The 23,950-nt window shown below is 51.1% G+C and overlaps 1 protein-coding gene across 1 annotated transcript; it reads right to left on the bottom strand.

Moving 5' to 3' along the window:
• Positions 1-8,364: 8,364 nt before the first annotated feature.
• Tfr2 (transferrin receptor 2) lies at positions 8,365-23,347 on the bottom strand. Its single transcript, XM_059249355.1, has 16 exons — positions 23,161-23,347; positions 20,279-20,419; positions 20,092-20,203; positions 19,881-20,003; positions 18,164-18,284; positions 17,953-18,088; positions 16,529-16,692; positions 15,162-15,281; positions 13,028-13,110; positions 12,883-12,946; positions 12,718-12,785; positions 12,547-12,623; positions 12,385-12,469; positions 12,068-12,295; positions 11,619-11,759; positions 8,365-8,910 (listed from the first exon to the last, which is right to left on the bottom strand). Exons 1-16 carry the CDS (start codon positions 23,283-23,285, stop codon positions 8,635-8,637), a joined length of 2,064 nt encoding a protein of 687 aa, XP_059105338.1. The 5' UTR covers positions 23,286-23,347; the 3' UTR covers positions 8,365-8,634.
• Between the last annotated feature and the right edge of the window lie 603 nt (positions 23,348-23,950).

Raw genomic sequence — 23,950 nt, 5'->3', positions numbered from 1 at the left:
TTTTTAAATGCGTGTGTGTGCTTGCACGTGTGTGCAACCCCCACCCCCTGCACCTGTGCATGAGGCTAGAGGTCTCTACCTCAGGTGTCTTCAAGTGTGCGCACAGGCAAGCACAGAGATCAAAAGACAGCTTTCAGAGTTGGTTCTCTCTTCTACCATGTGGATTCCAGGCATTGAACTCAGGTCATCAGAATTGGTGGCAAGTGCTGTTACCCAAAAGCTAATTTTTTTGCCAGCCCCTATACCTTATTTTTTTGAGGCAAGGGCTCTCCCTGAACCTAGAGCTCAGTGGTTTGCTAGGTTCCCTGACCAGTGAGCTCCAGGGTCTCCACCCCCCGCACCCAGGTTACACACTCACAAAGCTGCGCTGTTAGCTGTGAACTTGACAGGCTTTAGCATCACCTGGGAGGTGGTCTGCTGGGCGTCAGGGGGATTCTCCTGATTAGGTTAATTGGGAATCCCTGCCCTGTGTGTGGGCTGCAAGATTGCATGGGTTTGGTCTTGGAATGAATGAATGAGGGGGAACTGAGCACTGCATTCGTCATGCCCTCTGACAACAGAGGTGGTGTGGCCAGCTGACTTCAAGCTGCTCTCACTTCCTGACCATGATGGACCCTGCATGAACCATGAGCGAAAACAAACCCAGTCTTCCTTCAGTGGCTTTTGTTGGGGTGCGTTGTCACAGCAGCAGGAAAGAAACTCGGACAGCATGGGTGCTGGGGATCCGAACTCAGGTGCTCCTGCTTGCATGGCAGGCTCAGTGGTGACTGACCTTTCTCCCCGGCCCTCCCTACCCTTCTCCCCAGCCCTCCCTACGCTTCTTTTTAAAACCATTTTTTTTTTATTTTATTTTTTTGACACAGGGTTTCTCTGTGCAGCTTTGGCTGTCCTGGAACTTGTTCTGTAGACCAGGCTGGCCTCTGCCTCCCAAGTGCGAGGATTAAAGGTGTGTGCCCCTACTGCCCATAAAATCATTTTTAATTTTTTAAAAAGTAATTTATTATTTATTTATTATTTTATGAACATTGGTGTTTTGCCCACACGTATGTCTGTGTGAGGGTGCCAGATCCCCTGAAACAGGAATTACGTAAGGTTGGGAGTTGCCATGTGGGTGCTGAGAATTGAACCCGGGTCCTCTGGAAGAGCAGTCAGTGCTCTTAACCGCTGAGCCATCTCTCCAGCCCCATTTTTAATTTTTCACTAAGGATTTCTTCCTATGTGTATGAATGTTTTTGCTTGCGTGTATGTATATGTACTACATACATGCCTAGCACCTTGCAGAAGTCAGAGAGGGTGTCAGATTCCCTGGAACTGGAATTACAGAAGGTGGAGAACTATCATGTAGGTGCTGGGAACCAAACCTGGGTCCTCTGGAAGAGCAACCAGTGCTCTTAACCACCCACTGAGCCACTGGCCTCCTGCGCCACCATCCCAGCCCTTCTCCAGATATCCAGACAGCCTCTTGTTCTTCCCACGCCCATTCCCAGGGATCCAGGGGAAGTTAAAGGGCAGCTTGGGCAAATTAGTAAGATCCTGTCTCAAAATAAAAAGCAAAATGAGGGCTCGGGCCAGTGTGGTAGCACAGGCAGGGGCAGGTAGATCTTTGTGAATTTGGGGCCAGCCTGGTCTACATAGTTTCAGACCAGTCAAGGCTACTTAGTGAGACCTGGTCTCAAAAAATCCACAGACAAAGCAACAGAAACAAAAAGAGGCTTAGGCTATGGCTCAACGGTAGAGTATTTGTCTAATGTGGGTGAGTCTCTAGGTTCAGTTCCCGTTATGGAAGAAAAAAGACCCCCCCCCATACACACACACACACACACACACACACACACACACACACACACTCATCATTAGAACAGGGCTGTGGCTCAGAAGTTGGGCACTTTTCAGCATGCCTGAGACCTTGGGTTCCAATCCAAGCACCACAAAGGATTGAAAAAAAATTTCCCTTTGCTCATACAATAGAGATTTGCCCCTCGGCCAGTATATCTCGCCTTCCAGGAAACATCTAATTGAGTTTGCTATAATCTTAGTTGTCAACTTGACTATATCTAAAATCAGCCAAAACACAAGAACCGGGGCCTATCTGTGGGGTTTTTTGACTGGCTCATTTGAGCGCAGAAGGCCCAACCTTCCGGTGGCAGCCCACATAAAAGGACACGGAGGAAGGAAGCTTTGCTCACCGCCTGCTTGCCCTCGCTCTCATCCCCAAGTTCATCTACCCTGCTGCTGAGGTGTTCCTTCCCTGGTCTTAGGACCTACATCTTCAGGATTCCACAGCAGACTGAGGACCAGCAGCTCTCTAGGAGTCCTCCAGGCCTCCAGCACCAGATGGGGAGTGCTGAGACACCCCGTGTTGGGGATCTGAATGACTACCAGATCCTCGGGTCTTTCCATCATGAGGCAGCCATTGTTGGACTAACCCAGACCAGGGCCTGTAAGCAACCCTAAGTTCTCCCGACTTTTTGTATAGATAAGCATTCTATCAAGTCTGTTCTTTTAGAGAACACTATATAGCCCAGTTTTAAGCAGACAGAGCCCCTTTGCAAGGTCATACACATGCTGGCCACCTCCAGGATACTCTGCTGACTTTGTGACTCCCCCAGCTCAGGCTGGTTTTGAACTTTCCACCCTCCTTTCTTATCCCTTTGAGTAGGCTTTTGAAGCCTATGTTTTTTTTTGTTTTTTTGTTTTTTTTTTTTTTTTTTTTTTTTTTTCGAGACAGGATCTCTCTGTGTAGCTTCGGAGCTTATCCTGGAACTCACTCTGTAGACCAGGCTGGCCTCACTCACAAAGATCCACCTGCCCCTGCCTCCCAAGTGCTGGGACTAAAGGCGTGCGCCACCACCGCCCGGCGAGTTGTCATTGTTTTTAACATTTATTTATTTTGGGGGGAAGGGGTTGGCACATGCACGCCATGGCCTTGAAGTGAAGGTCAGAGGACAATTTGTTGGACTCCAATCTCTGCTTCTACCGGGTGAGTTCCAGAGATTAAACTCGGGTCGTCAGGCGTGGTGGCAAGCACCTTTATTCACTGAGCCGTCACTGACAGCCCCAGTCCTATTTTGTTTGTTTATTACGTTTTGTTTTGTGACAGAATCTCACGTAGCCCAGGCTAGCCTCCACTGAGGGCAATCTTGAATCCCTAATCCTACCTCTACCTCCTGAGTGTTGGGATTAGAAGCAAGTTTCACCACACCCCCCATTTATGTGGCGCTAGGGATGAAACAGGATTCTGTGCATTCTGGACAACGGGGCTACATATTCAGCTGTTTTTAGGCTCTTTTTTTTTTTTTTCTTAATTAAAAAATTGCATATGTATTGAGTTAGTATAAGTGTATGTATGTGTACCATGTGCAAGCAGACACCCACACAAGCCAGAAGATCATGTCAGATCTCCTGGAACTGGAGTCACAGGTGGTTGTGACCAGGGTGCTGGGATCTGAACCCCACTCCTCTGCAAGAATCGTGATAGCTCTTTACTGCGAAACTGTCTCTCCAGCCCTGTGCGGGCGCTTCTTCATGACCTCAGCTCCCATGCATCAGAACTCCAAGGCCCCCGCCGAGATAGGCAGAAAGGAATTGGCCTGACATGCCCACACTATAACTGTGCCGTAGAAACCAAGGCACAGCCAGAGAACAGGGTCTTCAGAAGGCAGCATCTGCTCTGGCCACCCTCCTTCAGATGCAGGGAGGTGGTGGAGAAGGGAGAGCCGGGGACACTGGACGGACGGTGGATTGGCAGCCCAGAGTCAGCAAGATAACACAAGACAGACCCAGTCTGTTATGCTGATGAATGTTATCAGTTTCCCCAGCTGGGCTGTGGGGGCTTTGGGACGGTCACACTACCCCGGCAATATGTGTGTGTGTGTGTGTGTGTGTGTGTGCAGGTACATGGAAGGTCAGAGGTCAACCTCGGGTATCTCCCTCAGTTGCTCTCCGCCTTATTTATTTTATTTTATCTCAAATTACATGTATTTACTTATTTAAGGGATGGAGTACACATGAGTGCCACAATGTGTGTGTGTGTGTGTGTGTGTGTGTGTGTGTGTGAGAGAGAGAGAGAGAGAGAGAGAGAGAGAGAGAGAGAGAGAGAGAGAGAGAGGAACTTGCAGGAGCTGGTTCTCTCCTCCCACGTGGAGCCCATGGGTTGAACGCCGGTCCTCAGGCTTGGCAACAAATGTCTCCACCCACTGAGCCATCTTGCTGGCTCCTCCATCTTATCTTTGAGACAGAGTCTCTCCATTTTATTGGGAGCTGGCTGATTTGGCTAGGCTGGCTGGCCAACAAGCCTAGAGATCCTCTATTCTCCACCTCTCCAGTGATGGGATTACAGGCATATGCCATTAAAAACTGGGTTTTTGTTTGTTTGTTTTATTTGGGTACTGGGTATCAAGGTCAGGCCTTCACACTTGCATGTGAGCACTTACTGTCTGAGCCATCTCCCTGGCCCCCCCTGCCCTAAGATTCTTGTTTCTCCCATGTCCCCAAGATGCTCTGGGGATGGCCTCATAGAATACATAAAATGAGTCCAAAGTCTGTGCCCACGAGTTGGAGGTGGGGAGCTCTGGCAATCCGCTCTTTCCAAGTTCCATGTGGGGTTGCTCACCATTTACCCTGTGCCAGCTTTAGACACGCCCCCAAGATGAGGTGAGAGTCTCCACACGTGAGGATGTTTGCAGTGTCTGCTGGGAAAATCCCTGGTAACAGTGAGGTCAGGAAGGCTTCTGTTTGATGTTCTATTTTACTTTGTTATTTGTTTGTTTGGTTAGTTTGTTTTGCTTTTCCAGACAGGGTTTCTCTGTGTAACCCTGGCTGTCCTGGAACTCACTCTGTAGGCCAGGCTGGTCTCAGAGATTCATCTGCCTCCGCCTCCCGAGTGCTGGGATTAAAGGTGTGTGCCACCACATCTGGCGATGGAGCTTTCTTTTCTTTAATTTTGTTTTCTTTTGGGGCCAGAGAGATGGCTTAGTGGTTAAGAGCACTTGGTGCTCTTGCAGAGGACAAAGGTCTGGTTCCCAGGATCCACATGGTGGCTCAGAACCATCTGCAACTATAGTTCCAGGGGATCTGTCATCCTTTTCTGGCATCCCTGGGCACCACACATGTACCGAGTGAGCGTACATGCGTACGCTCATACAAATAAAATAAAAACAAATAAATCTACTAAAACTGTACAAGTAGCATAAAGAGTCCACTCTGCTTGACAAGTGCTACCGTGGTTGGTGGGTTCATCACTTTAACTTAACTTTAAAGGCCTTGTACCTAACATTCTCTGTAACCCTAGTGCTCAGGAGGTTGATCCAGTAGGATCTTGAGTTCAAGGCCAGCTTGTGCTACACAGTGAGCCCTGGTCTTCAAAAGAAGAAGCCAGGTGATGGTGGCACACACCTTTATCTAATCCCCACAGTCGAGAGACAAGAAATAGGCAGATCCCTGAGTTCGAGGCCAGCCTGGTCTACTGAGTGAGTTTCAGCACAGCCAGGGCTATGCAGAGAAACCCTGTCTCAAAAAAACCCAAAAAACCCAAACCAAACAAAAAACAAAACAAAACAAAAACAAAAACAGGGGCTGGAGAGACGGCTCAGTGACTAAGAGCACTGACTACTCTTCCAAAGGACCTGGGTTCAATTCCCAGCACATGGCAGCTAACAACTGTCTGTAACTCCAAGATCTGACATCCTCACACAGATATGCAGGCAAACACCAATACACACAAAATAAAAATAAATAACTTAAAAAAAAATTAAGTCCTTAAAAAAAAAACCCTAACAACAACAACAGCAAAGCCCTATCTATATCCACAGCCACATTCTGAAGTGCTGGGAGGCGAAGCTTCCACACAAGGCCTTGGGAATGGGAGGACACGATTCAGACCTTTAATCTCAGCCAGGCACGGCAGCACATGCTCTTAATCCCAGTATTTGAGCAGAGGCAGGAGACTCTAAAGTTCGGGGTAACCCCTTGGAGAGTCCCATGCAGCCTGAACTACATGAGACTCGGCCTCAGAAACAAAGAGGAGGCAGAGGAGGATGAAGTGGAAGGGAGGGGAGGAGGAGGGGGAAGAGACCTCAAGTCACAACTGCCAAGTCCATTCTGCCTATTAGATGACATTTGTTGACACACTACAATGTGGACATCTTTGTGAATACCACTTTCTGTCTATACAAGCAACTGGGCAAAAGGCAGGAGGGCTGGGAAACCCCACTGGAAAATGCGCTGTCGAGGAAGAGAACAGTTGAGGTTTCTGACCCCAATTCAGGCCCAAGGTCCTGAGAACCTAGCAAGTCAGTCTCGGTGGGAGAGGGGAAAGGCAGAGAGAAGGGAGTTTCATCCTGAAATTCAAAACCTGGGACATCTCAAGCTATAGATAAAGAGCTCTCTGCTTCTCAGTGCCCGAGGAGCTGGGTGAGACCTCCCAAACTATGATGGGGGCAGGAAAAGAATAAGGAGATGCCAGTGGTATTTATATCCCTGCCCAGCAAGTAAAAGCCAGGCTGCAGCTCCGAAGCCATGCTTAAAAAGAAAGAACTGGGGGGGGGGGGGCTGGAGAGATGGCTCAGAGGTGAAGAGCACTGGCTGTTCTTCCAGAGGTCCTGAGTTCAATTCCCAGCAACCACATGGTGGCTCACAACCATCTGTAATGAGATCTGGTGCCCTCTTCTGGCCTGCAGACATGCATGTAGGCAGAACACTGTATACATAATAAATAAACAAATCTAAAAAGAAAGAAAGAAAGAAGGAAAGAAGGAAAGAACGAACTGGGCCAGGGAGATGGTCCAGCGGGTCAAGACACCTGGCACCAAGCCTAGGTACCTGATCCCCATCCCAGAGCCCCACAGGATGGAAGAGAGAACTGCCTCCTCCAAGTTATCCTCTGACCTCCACACATGGGCTGTGGCATATATGTGCACACAAGAAATTAAAAAAAAATACAATAAGAATTTTAATGCATAAAGTAGGTTAACCCCACCCTAAAGCAGAAAAAAAAAAAGAATTTTAATGCAAAGAGATAGAACTGCCATCATTTAAAATCTCCTAACCTTTAGCTCACATTTAAGGTCTCCATCCTCACTGGACAAAGATCGGCCATTGGGAATCCCAGAGGAAATGTCCTAGACAGGATCAACCTAAGAGGTGTGTGACCAGCACAGTCTTACAGGGGCCCACGCTGTGTGGGGGGGGCATGTTCATGTGTGTGTGAGTGCATGTGTGTGCACATGCATGTGGGAGCCAGAGGCCAACCTTGGGTATTGTTCCTCAGCAGCTGTCCACTTTACTTTCCATTAATTATTTTTTTACATTGATTTACTGTGTGTGTATACACTTGCTCACCCATGAGCATGCTCGCGGAGGTGGTCAGAGGCCAACCTTCGGAGTTAGCTCCTCCCACCACGTAACCGGATCATCAGGCTTGGCGGCAAGTGCTCCCACATGCTGAGACATCATCTCACTGGCCTCCACCTTGTTTTCCTCTTTCTCTTTTTTTTTTTTTAAGACTGAGGGCTGGAGAGATGGCTCAGTGGTTTAACAACATTTGTTGTTTTTTCAGGGACCCAGCACACACAATCAGGTGGTTCACAACCACCTGTAGCTTTAGCTCCAGAGGACCTGTCACCCTCTTCTGGTCCCCAAAGGCACTGCACTCACATGTGCAAATACCCACACATACATAGGCATAATTAAAAAAAATTTTTTTTTTTGAGACAAGGTTTCTCTGTGTAGTTCTGGCTGTCCTGGATCTCACTCTGTAGACCAGGCTGGCCTCAAACGCACAAAGATCCACCTGGCTCTGCCTCCCGAGTGCTGGGATTAAAGGCGTGTGCCACCACCGCCCGGCTCAATTTAATTTTATTTGTTTTTACTTTATGTGTATGGTGTTTTGCCCGCATGTATGTCTGTGCAGCACGTGCGTGAATGCCTATGGAGGCCGGAAGAGGGCGTCAGATCCCCTGGAACTGGAGTGACAGGCAGTTGGAAGCCGCCCCTGGAAGTGCTGGAAAGAAAACTAGTGTCCCCTGGAAGAGCATCGAGTGCTTTTAACCACAAACTTTCACCATGTGGGTCCTGGGGATTGAACTCAGGCCATCAGGCTTGGCAGCAAGCATCGTTCCTGATGAGTTATCCCTCCGTCTTCCTTTCGTTATCTTTAGGCAACGGAACAGTTATTTCCCCCACGGAGATAGCATCTTGCAGGCATGCTGGCAGGTCCCTTCTGTCCATCCTTCCCTAGGTCTCAAGGTGGGTGTGAGGGGTGGGGACGGCAGGAAAAGGAAGCGAAACTGCTTACAGACTACAGATGTTACCAGGTGGTTTATTGACAACTAATCCCCTTGGGCCTCCCACCACAGACCACCCACTAAAAGGGCTGGCCGGATCCCAGCGCCCACGTAGTCTCTAGACAGGGAAGACTTCACTCCTGAAGGTGGAAGAACCAGTAATGGGAAGAAAGCCGCTTTCCGGATCAGTATGGATGTCACACTGAGAAAACAAGGCTCACCTACATTGCAGGACCCGGGGTGTTCGTGAGAATAGGTCGCAATGAGAGGCGCATGGGGCACCTCCTTTCGCCTGCACCACTCCAACAGGGAGACGGGAGAATGCCGTGGGGCTCAGGTAGGGCTGGGCGCCTCAAAAGTTATTGTCAATGTTCCACACGTCGCCGCTGAGCGCGTTGGCTGCCCCCTGCAGCGTCCACGTGAGCAGCGCCAGCTGGCGCCGGAAGCGGCTCTCCTGGAAGCCCAGACCTGATGCCAACCCGGGAGAGACGGCCTTGGAGGCGTTGGAGCGCAGCATGCGCAGGTGGTCTAGCAGGGCACCCAAAGTGTGGTCGCCTTGGCCCAGGAAGATGTGGCGGAATGGGGAGTCAGCCGGCGACACGTACTGGGACAGGAGGTAGAATTCCACCTGCAGGAAAAAGTGAGCGCAGGTCACTCCTCCCTCCCCCAGGTCCTAACTCACCCGGAGGCCCCCTAGTACCTGCTTCACAGAGGATGTACCTTGCTTGCACACTCAACGTCTTTTGTGTGTGTGCATGCATGTATGTGGAGGCCAAGGTCAACACTAGTAAGTCTTCCTCAATCATGCTCCACAATATTTTTTGAGGCAGGGTCTCTCACTGAACCTGGAACTTGGTGCTCTGGCTAGACTAGCTGGCCAGTGAGCCCCGGGCTTCTCCTCTGCCTCCCTAGTCCGAGGTCCAGGCATACACCACTGAGCCTGACTTTTTACGTATGTACTGGTGCTTCGAGTTCAAGGCCTCATGTGTATATGGCAAACGCTTTACCAACCCAGCCCTCACCCTGTTTGCTTTCCTTTGAAACAAAGACTCACTGTGTAGCCCAGGCTGACCTGTAATTCACTATGTAGCCCACCCAGGCTGACCTGTAATTCACTATGTAGCTCAGGCTGACCTGTAATTCACTATGTAGCCCAGGCTGGCCTCAAGCTCACCATTCTCTTGACTCGGCCTCAGGAGACCTGAGATCGTGGATTTATAGTGTGCACCTCCACACCAGCAGCACTTGTACCTTTTAAAACATCTGTTCAAGAGTCCATGTGTGCCTATGACTTTGACCAGAATCTCAGTGGGCACAGCTTCCAAGTCGCTTTGCCAAATCACTCACAGGATCCTGCTCTACAGGATTAGGGGATATCTGGACGTAGCCTCACACGCATGCCAGCATCAGCTTCTTACACATGAGATTCAGAGGCCAGGGGTGTGGCTTAGTGGTACAGCATGATGCATTTAGTTCCAGCCCTGGTACCCACATCTATCTATCTATCTATCTATCTATCTATCTATCTATCTATCTATGTATTCCCTTCCTTCTCTCTCTCTCTCTCTCTCTCTCTCTCTCTCTCTCTCTCTCTCTCTTTCTCTCTCGGGGGGGGGGGGGAAGGGTCTCATCATGTAGCCCAGGCTGGTTGTCTCAACGTTCCGAGAGACGGGAATACAGGCACCTTCACATAGCTCTTGGTACTGGGGACGGAGCCCAGGGTTTCATGCATACCAGAAAGTACTCCATCAACGGAGCTACAGCCCTAGCCCATTTTATTTTTTTCTCTTTCTCTTTTCTTCCCTCCTTCCTTTCCCTCCCCCTCTTTCCCTTCCTTTTTCATGGCATGGAGCACAGGCTATGGGGTCAGAGTTCCTCTAACTTTGGCTCCATCACTTCCTGTGTGATCTTGGGTAAGTTAACTTGGCTTCTCTGAGCCTACACTACTGCCAACCTCACAGCATGGCAGGAAGTCCTGCTATTGAACAAAATGAAGTAACATCATTAGCCTCTGGGAGCTCGCTACAAACGCCAGCTGCTGTTATCATGATCGAACTCTGCTTTCAACACCTTGCGTGTGCATTTTTTTCCTGCTAAATGACGCCCATCGGCACTGGCACCCCCTACAGGCATTTGTTGGCCCCTGCAGCTGGCATCCAGGACCCAACCTTCATGAAGTCCATTTCCTCCGCAGGCCATTGGCACTCCCGCCAGAACCCTTTCCACAAGCTCTGCTTTGCCACCTCACCTCCTTGTAAGAAATTTTCGTGATGCCTAGACACTCAAAATTCAAAATCCTGAGCCTTGCCTGGGGGCACACGCCCATAATCCCGGTTACTTGGAGGAATGAGGCAGATGGAGATCTACCCGGGCTACAAAGCGAGTTCAAGATTATTCTGGGCAACCTAGGAAGACTTTCAAAATGTAAAACAAAAAGTGGGTTGGAGGCACGCCTCAGTGGTAGAGCACCTGCCTAGACTCCCCCAGTGAGGGGCTGGGGTGTGGCTCAGTGGTAGAGCCCCTGCCTAGAATCCCCCAGTGAGGGGCTGGGGTGTGGCTCAGTGGTAGAGCACCTGCCTAGAATCCCCCAGTGAGGGGCTGGGGTGTGGCTCAGTGGTAGAGCACCTGCCTAGAATCCCCCAGTGAGGGGCTGGGGTGTGGCTCAGTGGTAGAGCACCTGCCTAGAATCCCCCAGTGAGGGGCTGGGGTGTGGCTCAGTGGTAAAGCACCTGCCTAGACTCTCCCCGTGAGGGGCTGGGGTGTGGCTCAGTGGTAAGGCATTTGTTTAACACGCACAATACCCTGCTTTGATCCCCACCACACACAAACACACAAAAACCCAAATTTCTTCAGCTGTGCAAAGGCTGATCACAACTGGTCCCTGTTCGGTGCTCCACAGGGTCTCTGTTCTGGCTCTGATGACCCGTGCGCAGCTCCCAAGAAAGGCCGGGTTCACTCCCCTGCCTCACCCTCCACCCTGAAATGTCCTTTTTTCTTTGCCTACACCCACGTTTTGCCTGTTCTTGAACACTCAAGCCACACAGTCTAAAGCAGAGGTCAGCAAACTTTCATTTCTGCGAAAAGCCATGGAGTAAATACTTTAGGCTTTGCAGGTTAAACAGTAGACAACGAGGAGGCAGGTTTTTCCTAACCATTTCATCACCTGCCAGAGCCTGCAAAAGTGGGTCTTCTAGCCAGGCTGCTTTATGAACCCTGTGTGTCCGGTGTAGTACGCCCAGAGACAGGGAATCACAGGGGGCGCAGTGCTTTAGAGTGTCAGGTCCTGGGATGAGGGACCCCAGGCCAGAAGGGGGCGGGCGGGAGCGGGGGCCTCACCCTCATGATGCGCACGTTGTACATGCGCATCAGACGCTCGTCGCTCTGCTCGGAGCTGTAAATCTCCTTCCGCAGCTTCTCCGCCGCCCGGATGTAGTCCCCCCTCGCGGAGTACACCCACTGCAGAGTCAGTCCGCGGGCCTGTGGGTGAGGCACAGTCTGAGACTGACAGATCGGTCCCAGCACCGATGCCTAGGGTGGGGTCAAAGCGCTGCCAGGAAGGGGGAAGGGATGCAGGGAGGCCACCAGGCCTTTGAGGTCAGGGAGGGCAGATCCCAGGCACTCGGGTCGCACTGGTTGTGTCCTCGGGGATTAAGTGACTGGAGGTAGAAATAAAAAGGGCCAGACTGCAGGATGGGACCTAGATCTCAGGGTTGTTGAGAGGAGAAGCCGGACACCCCCAGAGTTGAAGCGCCCTGCAGGCTGGGAGCGGGATCGGCATCTTGGACCTTGAGGTCTCCAGAGAACTCGTTGAGGTTGCCAATGTGCCTGAGGACCACGTCCCCATAGCGGCCAAAGTCGAGCGGCAGCAGATGATCGTGGCTTAGTCGGATGAGGAGCAGGCCTGTGAGCTGAGCCACTGCCTGGGCCACGGCGGGCAGGCGACCTCGCAGCATCTTGTGCAGATTCTCATACGTGTCCTCCTTCGTGTGCAGGAATGGGTACACCCGATCATCCTGCCGGGACATGGAAGGGCTGGGCGCAGGAACGTGGTGCTGACCGGCTGGGGGCCTGGTGTCCTGGGGCAAGGGCTGGGGAATCTCACCTCCGTGAAGGAGAACTCCACAGCTGGGACCCCCGCAAAAGCCGTGAAGGAGTATGCACTGCTGTCCATGGGCAGGGGCCGAATCCTGGGGGCAGGCAGATGGGAGGCCTCTGAGGACTCAGTTTCCCCAGGCTTCCACCCCTAGTCCTCGGTTCAACTTACACTTCGGCATCCCAGTTGGGATTGGTCAACACCCCTTGTTCATAGAGCGTCTGTCCGCTGTGGTTAGGGGAATCCACCTGAGGCAGGATGAGGGGCACGAGTCAGGCTGTGCCCCCTTTGGGCTACAGTCTCACAAGCGTATCTGTCACCCCCAGTCCCAGCCTGTCTTGCCTGCTTCAGGATATTCTCAATGAGGCTGATCAGAAGGGGGCTGGTCTTGGCGTGAAATGTGCCATCTCCTGTAGAGAAAGAAGGGGAGGGATGACAGTCTCAGGGGCAGATTCCATGGCACAGATGGACCTGAGAGACAGGGCCAGGTAGCATTGCCCAGCTCACCCAACACTGAGTTGTCCAGGCTCACATATACCACGGCTTTGAGGTGTAGCACGCTGAGGTAGCCCTGTGGGTCGGGAAGAGTGTGAAGAAGGAAGGGTCCCCTCCCCCCGCCTCTCCCCATTACTTGTGCAGAACCCCAAATCACCTCCAACCACTCCATGGATCCCACGTTGCCAAAGTCACCTCCGTCCCAGCTGATGAACAAGAGACTTCTTCGCGGTCTGAACCCTACGTGAAGAGGGACGACACACGGGTTCAACACCCCCTGCACCTTCCTCTATCCCTGTCCCCAGAGGCTCTCCATTTCCTCTTCACTCACCCAGCATCCTCGCCCATCTCTCCTGATCTACCCTGACTCAGTAATAATACCTTGGAGTGGCTTCTAAAGATGCCATTTCTTGCTTAATTGTCACTCTGGCCATTGACACCACATTCCAGTCTTTATTTAGTTTTTTAATTTTTTTTTTTTTTTTTGGTTTTTTCGAGACAGGGTTTCTCTGTGTAGCTTTGCGCCTTTCCTGGGACTCACTTGGTAGTCCAGGCTGGCCTCGATCTCACAGAGATCCGCCTGGCTCTGCCTCCCGAGTGCTGGGATTAAAGGCGTGCGCCACCACCGCCCGGGAATTTTTTTTTTTTGTTGTTGTTGTTGTTGAGACAGGGTTTCTCTGTGTGTAACAGTCCTGCCTGTCCTGGAACTCACTCTGTAGCCCAGGCTGGCCTCGATCTCACAGAGATCCGCTTGCCTCTGCCTCCCGAGTGCTGGGATCAAAGGCGTGTGCCACCACTGCCTGGCTTAGTTTTTAATTTTTAAAAATAATTTCTTTGTGTGTGTGTGGGCACACACCCACCTCAGTGGGGGGAAGTGGAGGTCAGAGGACAACTAGCAGGAGCCTGTTCTCTGCTCCCACCACGTGGGTTCTGGGAACTCCAGCTCAGGTTCTTGGGCTTGCCAACAAGTACCTGCTGCTACCATCTGCCTGCCCTTATTCGATGTCTTAAGACAGGGTCACATGTAGCCCAGGCTGGCCACGAATTCCCTATACGGTAAAAGATGACTTGTTTCCAACTCCAAGTGCTGGAATAACAGGTGTGGGCCCCATGACTGGCCTAGTTAATGTCTGAGGTCAACATGCAAAGGGATTTTACTATGGCATCGGCACACGTGTGTGCCATTCCGCTTTGTTCTAACTAGTCCCCTCCCCCACCATGCTCTTGGTTGTCCCCTCAGTAGCCTGGCACCTCCCTCTCTCTCTCTCTCTCTCTCTCTCTCTCTCTCTCTCTCTCTCTCTCTCTGTAGTCCTAGGGATTAAACAAGGGCCTCTTGCAAGCTGTCTACCACTAAGCTATATCCCCACCTCTTTTTTTTTTTTTTTTTTAACTTTTGTTCATTTTTTTTTTAATGGTTCTGTTTTGGAACAGGGTCTTGCTATGTAGACCTGACAGGCTAGATACTTGCTATGGAAACCAGGCTGGCCCTTGAAGTTACAGCAATCCCTCTGCCTCTACCTCCTGACTGCTGGGATTACAGATGCGTACCACCATGCCTGACCAGTTTTTTTGGTTGGTTGGTTTGGGTTACCTCCCTGTGTAGTCAGGGATTACCTTGAACTCCTGATCACCCTGCTCTCACTTCTGGAATGCTAAGATTACGTAAGAGCACCACCATGCTCAAATATTTTTTTTTCTTTCTGTTTGTAACAGGGTCTCATTATGTAGACCAGGCTGGCCTCAAACTCACAGTGATCTTCCTGTGGAGGTACTGGGATTGAAGGCATGTGCCACCATGCCTGGCTTTGTTTGTTTGTTTTTGTTTTATGAGACATAAACTCATGTAGCCCAGGCTGGCCTAGAACTCCTTATGTAGTTGAGAATGACCTTGAAATCTTGATCTTCCTGCCTCAGTCTCCCAAGGGCCAGAATTATAGGTATATCTAGCCAACTCATTTAAAAAATTAAAAATATTTTTGTGTGTATGTGTGTGTGCATGCATGTGGTGGCATATGTGTGGCGATCAGGGGACCACTTTCGGGAGCTGGATTTCTCTTTTTACCATGTGGTTTCTGGGAATCCAACTCAGGTTATTGGATTCGGTATCCTAGGCTAACACACTGATGAAATAGTATTTTGGTGAAGTTACTTACCTGGAACCACACACTGGATACTCCAGTCATGGGACTCTGACCCAAGTGACCTCTTTCCAGTACATGCTGCCAACTACCTTTGACCTAGGCCTAGCTCAGGACACAGCCCCAACTCACCCAGGCTGGCTCTGACCTTACCATTGCTGACCATGGAGGAAAAGGTCTGAACCAGTTCCAGCAGGATGGCAGTCCCCACCGCAGATTTGGCTGCTCCTGGGCCCCACGCATCCCTCTGGGCCCCGATAACAACGTAGTGATCTGGGGAAGGTGTGTGTAGAGCCCACATCTTAAACTGACAAGGTCTCCCCATGTGGCTCTGGAGGGTGGGTGCTCCCAGAGCCTCACCCTTTCCTCTCCACTCCCCGACCCCCGACCCCCGACCCCCAAGAGCTTCCACGCTATAGACCCTCCCTGTTCCACAAGCATAGCTCTCTAATCCCTGCTAGGTCAGAAGACCACGCCCATGTCTCTTGGCCCCGCCCAGATGGGCTGACCCATCAATAGGCTTTTGGAGATGATTCAAACACACAGACCTCCCCGCGTGAGCACACACACACACACACACACACACACACACACACACACACACACCTTTGTTTCTGAAAACAGGGTCTCACATAACCGAAGCTGGTCTCAAACTCCTGACATTTCTGCTTCCCTTCTTCCCAGGTGCCAGGATTACAGGCACGTACCACCACATCAGGTTGCACGAAGTGCTGGCATGAAACCCTGGTTTCTCCCATGCTAGGCAACCACTCTATCGGCTGAGCTGCTGCCGATAGAGGGGGTATTCTGTTTTGCTGGAGTTTTTGTTTTTGTTTTTCTTTGTATCCTACACTGGCCTTGAACCTCTGATTTCCTGGCTCTAGGTGTGTGCCACCACCCCGGCTCCTTCCTCTGCTTAATACAGGCTCTCGAGGCCTAGGCTATGTAGCATAGGCTGGCCTTGAACTCATCAACCTCTGCCTCAGACTCTTGAGTGCCGGGATGACAGATGTGAAGTACCACGCCTGACCAAACCCTAAGGACATTCTGGACTCCATTCTCTCCCTGGTCAGGCAGGTCTGCACCTTCCCTAGCCTGCTGCCCTCACCCCAGCTCTTCTGCACCCCTACTCCGACCTCCAACATCCTCATCCGAGTGTCACGCCAGGTCCCTGATTCTCCCTCAACACCTGGGCTTCCCAGGTCTGCCCCACCCTGACAAGTCTGCTCAGCCACCTTGGATTCCCTACTACCAGAGTCAGTTGTCCAATCTGGTCCTTGTTTGTTGCTTGGATATCCAGTATAATAACATTATCCAACATACGCTTGCTTACCCCCAGTGTATGGGGAGCTCACTACTGAACAATACCGCCCATTTGGAGGGCTCCTCACTGCCACCTCTCATCAGCTTCCATTCCCTGGGCATCACTCCTGGCCCTTCTCGAGGGCCTCCTGCATCAGTCCTTGGTTGGGTTTAGGAGCAGAGCCTAAGTTGTGGGAGATACCGGCAGACAAGCCCACCTGGTTCTGCGAAGCCTTCAATGCAGGCAAAGATGTTACTGATGGGAGTCGAGGCTCTGCGGTTGTTGACCACAAGGCGCAGGGCTGGCCCAGGACCCAGCCGATACGGAGAGCCTGACAGGTGTCCTTTCCACTCCTGGGGGGCCACTGGGCCTTTGAGTTTCCTGGAAAAAGATGGAGCAGAGACGTCTTGAAGTGGTAGTGCGGCCTAGGCCGCAGAAGAGCCTAGAACCCCATTTCATCCTCTCTTGTCCCCACGGACAGTGGTACAGGCTGTGTCCTGGGCAAGGGTCCTCAGCACTTGTGGGTGTACCAGACGGTGGGGCCTGGTAAAAGGTGTGCCCACCTAGAGGGTCACCTCTTTCTTTTGTGTGTGTACGCATGCACATGTGTGTGGAAGTGTGTGTGCAGAGGCCAACCCCACATCCTGCCCTCAAGTGCTAGTCACTTTTTGTTTGTAAGTTTATAACACATTTTTTTGTTTGTGTGTGAGTGTGCAGCATGTGTGTCGCAGTGTGCGTGTGGAGGTCGGAGGACAACTTGTGGATGTCAGTCCTCTCTGAGTGTGTGATACTTGGAGACGGTCTTCAGGCTTCCTGGAAAGTGCCTTTACCCACTGAGGCACCTGAATAGGACTTCTTGGTTTATTTATTTATTTATTTATTTATTTATTTATTTATTTATTTATTTATTGACAGGATCTGCATTTGGCCTGAAGCTCACCAGTGACCCTAAGCTGGATGCCAATGAGCTTCAGGGATCCACCTGGCTCTGCCTCTCCAGGGGAGGATTGCATACACACTTAGGTTTTGTTTATTTTTTTTTTTTATTTTTTATTTTTTTTTGGTTTTTTGAGACAGGGTTTCTCTGTGTAGCTTTGCACCTTTTCCTGGAACTCACTTGGTAGCCCAGGCTGGCCTAAAACTCACAGAGATCCGCCTGGCTCTGCCTCCCGAGTGCTGGGATTAAAGGCGTGCGCCACCACCGCCCGGCTTAGGTTTTGTTTATTTTTTATTTTTTGGGTTTTGTTTTGTTTTTTGAGACAGGGTTTCTCCGTGTAGTTTTGGTGCCTGTCCTGGATCTCGCTCTGTGTACCAGGCTGGCCTTGAACTCACAGAGATCTGCCTGCCTCTGCCTCCTAGGTGACCCTCTAGGTGGGCACATTCCGGAGACAGAGACAGGGAGTGCTGGGATTAAAGGCGTGCGCCACTGACGCCCGGTGGCTTTGTGCTTTGTTTTTAACACGCACGGGTTCTGGGGATGTAAAACCGGTCCTCATACTTGAGCGGCAAGCCCTTTACTGACAGAACTATCTCTAGGGAGTTAGTTATCTAAGATAGTTCCAGCGTCACCTTCTTATTCACCCAAGGAACCCTTCAGTATCCTCCCCACTCCCCCACACCCACACACTTTCCATCTCTTACCTGAGCAAGCGAACTGCGACGTTGGCACTGATGGGCTGGGCAGGGATGCTCGGAAGGCCTGATGACTCTACCGGCGGGAACTGGGTTTGATTGAAGGAAGGGAAGCCAGGTGTGTAAGGGTCTCCCCGAGGTGCACCTAAAGAGGAAAGGGGTCCTCGCTCTGAAACTGTGGGCTGAACAAGCCCCATTGTGCATCCCTGGGCCCCAAGACTCACATGTCCATACACAGCCTGGTAGCTGGGCAGGCCTGGCTTGTGAGGGTCCTGGGAGAAGTCTGCTGGGTCGGGGTATATCAGTACTCCTTGGACCCCAAAGTCCTGGGCAATGGCTACCTGAGGGAGCACAGAAAAGCTAGGAAAGGTAAAAATGGCTCCTTCCAGCGGATCTAACATCTCATCTGGCCTCCACAAGCACCAGGCACATATACGGTGCACGGACTGCATGCAGTATGCAAAAGACACCAATATACATAATAAAATTAAAAAATTAAAAATCTCTGTCCAAGCCGTGAACGCCTTTAATCCCAGCAGTCAGGAGGCAGAGGCAGGCGGATCTCTGTGAGTTCGAGGCCAGCCTGGTCTACAAAGTGAGTTCCAGGACACCTAGGGCTGTTACACTGTTACACAGAGAAACTTTGTCTCAAAAAACAAAAAACAAAAACAAAACAACAACAACAAAAAAAAAAAAAACAACCAACCAAACAAGCAAAACCTGTGTGCCACACTGCCTCCCTTTCTCTTCCCTGGCTGATTTAACCAAACCTCCCGATTTTGTTCATTGCTAACGTTTGTCTTTCACTCCTGAGATTTAGCCAAGGGCCTGGCACATGTTACATGTGGAGTCAGTGTTCTCTTCCCACCATGTGTATCCTGGGAGGGTAACTTGGGTCATCAGGCGAGACAGCAAGCACCTTTACCTGCAGAGACACCTCACCGTCTCCCAGCCTTGTTTTTCTTTTATTTCGTTTTGAAATAGTCTCTAGCACAAGCAGGTCTTGAACTCTCTGTAGCCAGGGATGATCTTGACTTCCTAACCTCCTGCTTCCTCATCCTCAGGGCTGGGATTGCAGGTGTGTGCTACCATGACTGGTGTATGCCGTGCTGGGGAATCAAACTCCGGGCTTTGGGCATGCTAGGCAAGCACTCTACCAACTGCACTGCATCACAAGCCCATGTGCTATTTTATTTGGAAAGAGAATCGTGTATTTATTTATCTGTGTGTCGAGGACAGCTTGCAAGAACAGGTTCTCCTCTCCCGCCTCTAGGTCCCAGAGGTTGGATTCAGACTTGGTAGTACGTGCCTTTTCCCACCGAGCTATTTCCCTTATCTCTCTGGTTTGGTTTTTTAGACGGAATCTTACGTATTCCAGGCTGGCTTCAAATTCTTTATGTGGCTGAAAATGACTGAACCTTAATCTTCCTGCCTCCACTGGCCCCTGCAAGCACTGAGATGACAAATCTGTGCCACCACATCTGGCTGTCAGCTGTATTTTCATTATTTAATTTAAAAAAATGAGACATGCCAGGAGGCATTGGTGCACGTATTTAATCCCAGCATTCGGGAAGATCTCTGAATTTGAAGATAGCCTGGGCTACAGAGTGAGTTCCAGAGGGCTGCACAAAGAAACCCTGTTTTGAGAGAGAGAGAGAGAGAGAGAGAGAGAGAGAGAGAGAGAGAGAGAGAGAGAGAGAGAGACCGGGTCTCGCTGTGTAGCCCAGGCAGGTCTTGAATTTAATCTTCCTGCCTCAGCTTCCTACGCAGCTGGGGTTACAGGTTACATGCCTGTCTTCTGCCAACACGTTCTTAAAATGTGCCTGATTTTTCTTTTCTCCCGGTGACAGCCTCCTAGATCCTCGACGAAGACACGCCTGTTCCTCCCCAGACCTCTCGCGCCTCACTGCACACACTGCCCTATGCGGGACCCTCACCTTCTGGGCGAAGCTGGTAATCCCCGCGCGCACTAGCAGGAGGCTGCCGGCCAGCTCCACGCCCTTGGCTCTCAGCTCCTGCAGATCCTCCGGCCGCCCGTAGTGGGCGTACACCAGCTTGCCCTGGGGACCGAGGAGTCTTTGAGGATCCTCCCATCCCTGCGATCCCGACTCAGCTACCCACCGAGGGCGACGTGATAGGCTCGCTCACCGTGGCGTTGCCAGTGGCGCTGTAGGGACAGTAGACTTCCGGATCCTCCAGCGGCAGCTGCTCCTGGGCGCTCCCGGCTGCATCCACCCAGTGCAAGGTGTTAGGGTGAGCCCTGAGGACGGGGAGGGTGAGCACCCCTGGCTGTGCAACCCCACGGCATGTCCCATTGTCGCGTCCCCAGACTCACAGGTCCGGGAACTGAAGCCCCACATAGTGAGTGTCAGTCCACACGTGGTCCAGCTTCTGGCTTGAGAACATATCGAGGATGTCTTTGACCAGAGTGGCCATCTTGGTTGAGCCAGCCACGCGTTCCCGGAGGGTGGTCACCCTGAGCAGAGAGGGGTCACACTGGGAAGGGAGTTGTGCAGAAAAGGGACTCCCATTTCCCCCACAGAAGTGGGGAAAACGCAGGTCTGGAATGCCATCTAATGAATCCCAGGCTAGCCTCGAACTCAGGTAGAAAGCACTTGGGAGATGGAGGCAGGAGGAACGAGCTTCAGGACAGGACCTCACCCTGTCTGCTTCTGTCATCATCACCCAGCAAGAAATTGTCACCTAAACTCTTCTCGACTCGAGCATGTGCTGCCCTCTCATGGTTTGTGACCAAGGTCTGTCTGAAACCTTTGCAAGAGAAACTACCCTCCCCATTTATCACAGACCTGTGGCCTTGGCAGAGCCCTGGCCATTCCCAGAGTGGACACATCTCCCACCGGACTCTTGGTTTTCCCGACCTCTAGTCTTGGGATGGAGGTGCTCCTGCCTCTCTAGACCCGCTCCCTCTCTCTTTCCCTTCCTTGTAGGGGATTCTAGGAAATCACTCTATCACTGGGCTACAGCCATTACCCCAAACCACCTTTACATTTTTTTCTGTTCTATTTTTAGACAAGGCTATGCTGAATTGGCAAGACTAGCCACAGACTCCCTCGAAACCCAGGTAGACCCAGAACTTCTCCGTTTTAGCTTTAGGATAAGTTAGAATCTGGTTCTCTCCTCCCATCCCTGCGATCCCGGGGATTGAACTCTGGTTGTTGGACTTGGCAGCAATCACCTTTACCCGCTGAGCCATCTCGCCAGCTCTGAGCCTCCCTTTTTGACTACACCTTTTGAGGTTCTGGTTTTGGTTTCCCCCCTTCATCCTCACTGTATTTGCCAGTCTGTCTGTCTGTCTGTCTGTCTTGGGAGGAGACATTTATGTTGGCTCACATTTCCAGAGCCTTTTTCATTCCTTACTATGTTGCAGAGGGTATGGATTTAGGAAACCTTGGCAGGTTTTTTAGCTCTACCCATTTCCTGGCTTTCATAAGATCTTTTTAGGGGGTGGGGTGGAGGGTGGAGGACAAGATCTCATTTGGCCTGGAAGTCACTATGTGGCCAAGGACAGCTTTGAACTCCTGACCCTCCTGCTCCTACCTCCCAGGTACTGGGATCACAGGTGTGAACCACCACACTTAGTTCACGCCATTTAGGGGATCATGCTAGGTCACCAGAGCTATAGCTCGAGCCTCAGATTGGAGGTCCTTACACGTGATAGAGCCATATGTTTTGATCAAGTGCCCTGCTGTGTATCAAAAGATACACCATGATCAGGCTCGGTAAGGAAACACGTGTATCCAAATGGCTACATCAACGTTAAAGACAGCACTAGCTTAGCTTAGATCCTCAGTGCAGAGGAGGAGGAGGAGAACCTAGGCACACACCTATAATCCTAGCACTTGGGGGGGGGGGGTTAAAGGGAGAGGATCTCAAGTTTGAGACCAGCCTGGGCTACATCACAAGACCCTGTCTGGAAAAAAAAAAAGCTAAAAACAAAACAAATTAAATCAAACAAAATAGAAAAAAGGGTTAGAGACGTAGCTCAGCAGCTGAGTACTTGTCTACGAGCATGCAAGGTCCTAGGTTCAACCCCCAGAACTGTAGACAAAAAAAATTGAAGAAGCCCAGTGAGATGGCTCAGAAGGTAAACGGCACTTGTGGTCAAGCCTGAGGACCTAGGTTCAATCCCTGGGTTCTACATGGCAGTAGGAGAGAACTGACTTCTGCAAGTTGTTCTCTGACCTCCACACATGCGCAGCAGCACCCAAGCACCATACCCTGGTAATAAATAAATAACTGCTTAAAAAGAAGAAAGAGGGAGCCGGGCGGTGGTGGCGCACGCCTTTAATCCCAGCACTCGGGAGGCAGAGCCAGGTGGATCTCTGTGAGTTCGAGGCCAGCCTGGGCTACCAAGTGAGTTCCAGGAAAGGTGCAAAGCTACACAGAGAAACCCTGTCTCGAAAAACCGAAAAAAAAAAAAAAAAAAAAAAGAAGAAGAAGAAGAAGAAGAAGAAGAAGAAAGAGGGTCTGGAGAGATGGCTCAGCAGTTAAGAGCACTGGCTGCTCTTCCAGAGGACCCAGGTTCAATTCTCAGCATCCATAAGGCAGCTCACAACTGTCTGGAACTCCAATTGCAGGGGATCTGACATCCTCACACAGACACACATGGGGGCAAAACATCAATGTATATAAAATAAATAAATGAAAAAGAAAATAAATTTAAAAAGAAAGAAAGAAACCCAAAGAGGAAAAAAAATCATGTGGTTGTCTTAGTACATGCTGAAAAAATACTTAAAAAAAAAAAATCAAACCTATTCTTCATTACCTGACCATTACATAAAATAAAATTAAAATGTCATTTACCTTTACAAATTATTATTTTTTTTTTTTGAGATGGGTCTCATGTGTCCCAGGCTAGCCTCCAATTTACTATGTAGCCAAGGATGTCCGTGAACTCCTAATCCTCCTGCATCTACTTCCTGAGTGCTGGCACTACAGGCATAGGCCACCAGGCCCTGGTCCCTCTGTTTTCTTTTGCTCAGCTGCTTGTCTCCTAAATAAACCATCCTCAATGTCTCAGGTCCTTGGGTACTCAGCTCCTGGTATCTGCCATCCTTCCAAGGGCCACTGAACGTGGAAGCCAGCAGGGAGGGTGGAAAGACCCAAGAGGGGACTTAGGTAACATGAGAACTGACGGGGCCTCCAGTTTGAATTGCACTGGACACTGGGTCAGGAAGGAAGCCAGGCTACTCTTACCTGATGGTGTCCTCCAGGTGGCCCTCCCCAAGGAACCGAAGAAACATGGCCTGGAGGTCACTCCAGTACAACGTGCCCAGGCCGGAGTTGAGGTCCAGCTCAGAGTTGACATCCTCACCGACCATCAACACGGAGTCCCCGCATGCCTGGCAGGACCCTCGAAAGGTCACATAGCCCAGGAGGAAGGCTGGCAGGTGGTAAGATGTGGGTTCTCTTATGCCCCTCTTCTACTGGACCCCAGAAGTGCCCCCAGCCCAGGCCTTTCGCTGAGGAAGAGGAAGGGAACACTCACCCCCAGTGAAGATCAACAGGGTGGTCAGGACCAGATAGGGGGCAGCCTTTCGACCTGCTGCCGCCCAGGGGATGGGAGCTGACCTCCCGGGGCGGGAGCCTAAGGGCTCAGGGCCCTTGAGTTCCATGGGGCAGAACTGGACAGGCAGCTCGGCCTCTTCCTCCCTGTCTTCCTCTTCCTCCTCCAGGTGCCCCAGATCAGGGCCTTCCACACGTTTATAGATGGTCTGAGAGGGTCTTGGGGACCACTGTTGCTGTGTGGAGCGGGCAGGTAGGCATGAGATTAGGGGAAGGGGCCTAGGAGTTGGGGAAGGGTTAGGCAAGAATGGTGTCACCGGCTGGGGCAGGGAGGGAGCTCTAGGGGGGAGGCTGGAGAGGAGGCACCCAAGGGGGATGAGGTGGGGCCAACCTTACGCATTAGGGAGGGGCCTGAGGACCATGGAGGAAGACCTAATGTGTGTAACCCTCCCACCCGCGTGGTCTTACCGCTCTCTGCAGT

Source organism: Peromyscus eremicus, chromosome 23, assembly GCF_949786415.1.
Source record: "Peromyscus eremicus chromosome 23, PerEre_H2_v1, whole genome shotgun sequence".
NCBI lineage: Eukaryota > Metazoa > Chordata > Mammalia > Rodentia > Cricetidae > Peromyscus > Peromyscus eremicus.
The sequence above is the reverse complement of the archived record's forward strand: the minus strand, read 5'-3'. Positions and strand labels throughout refer to the sequence as shown.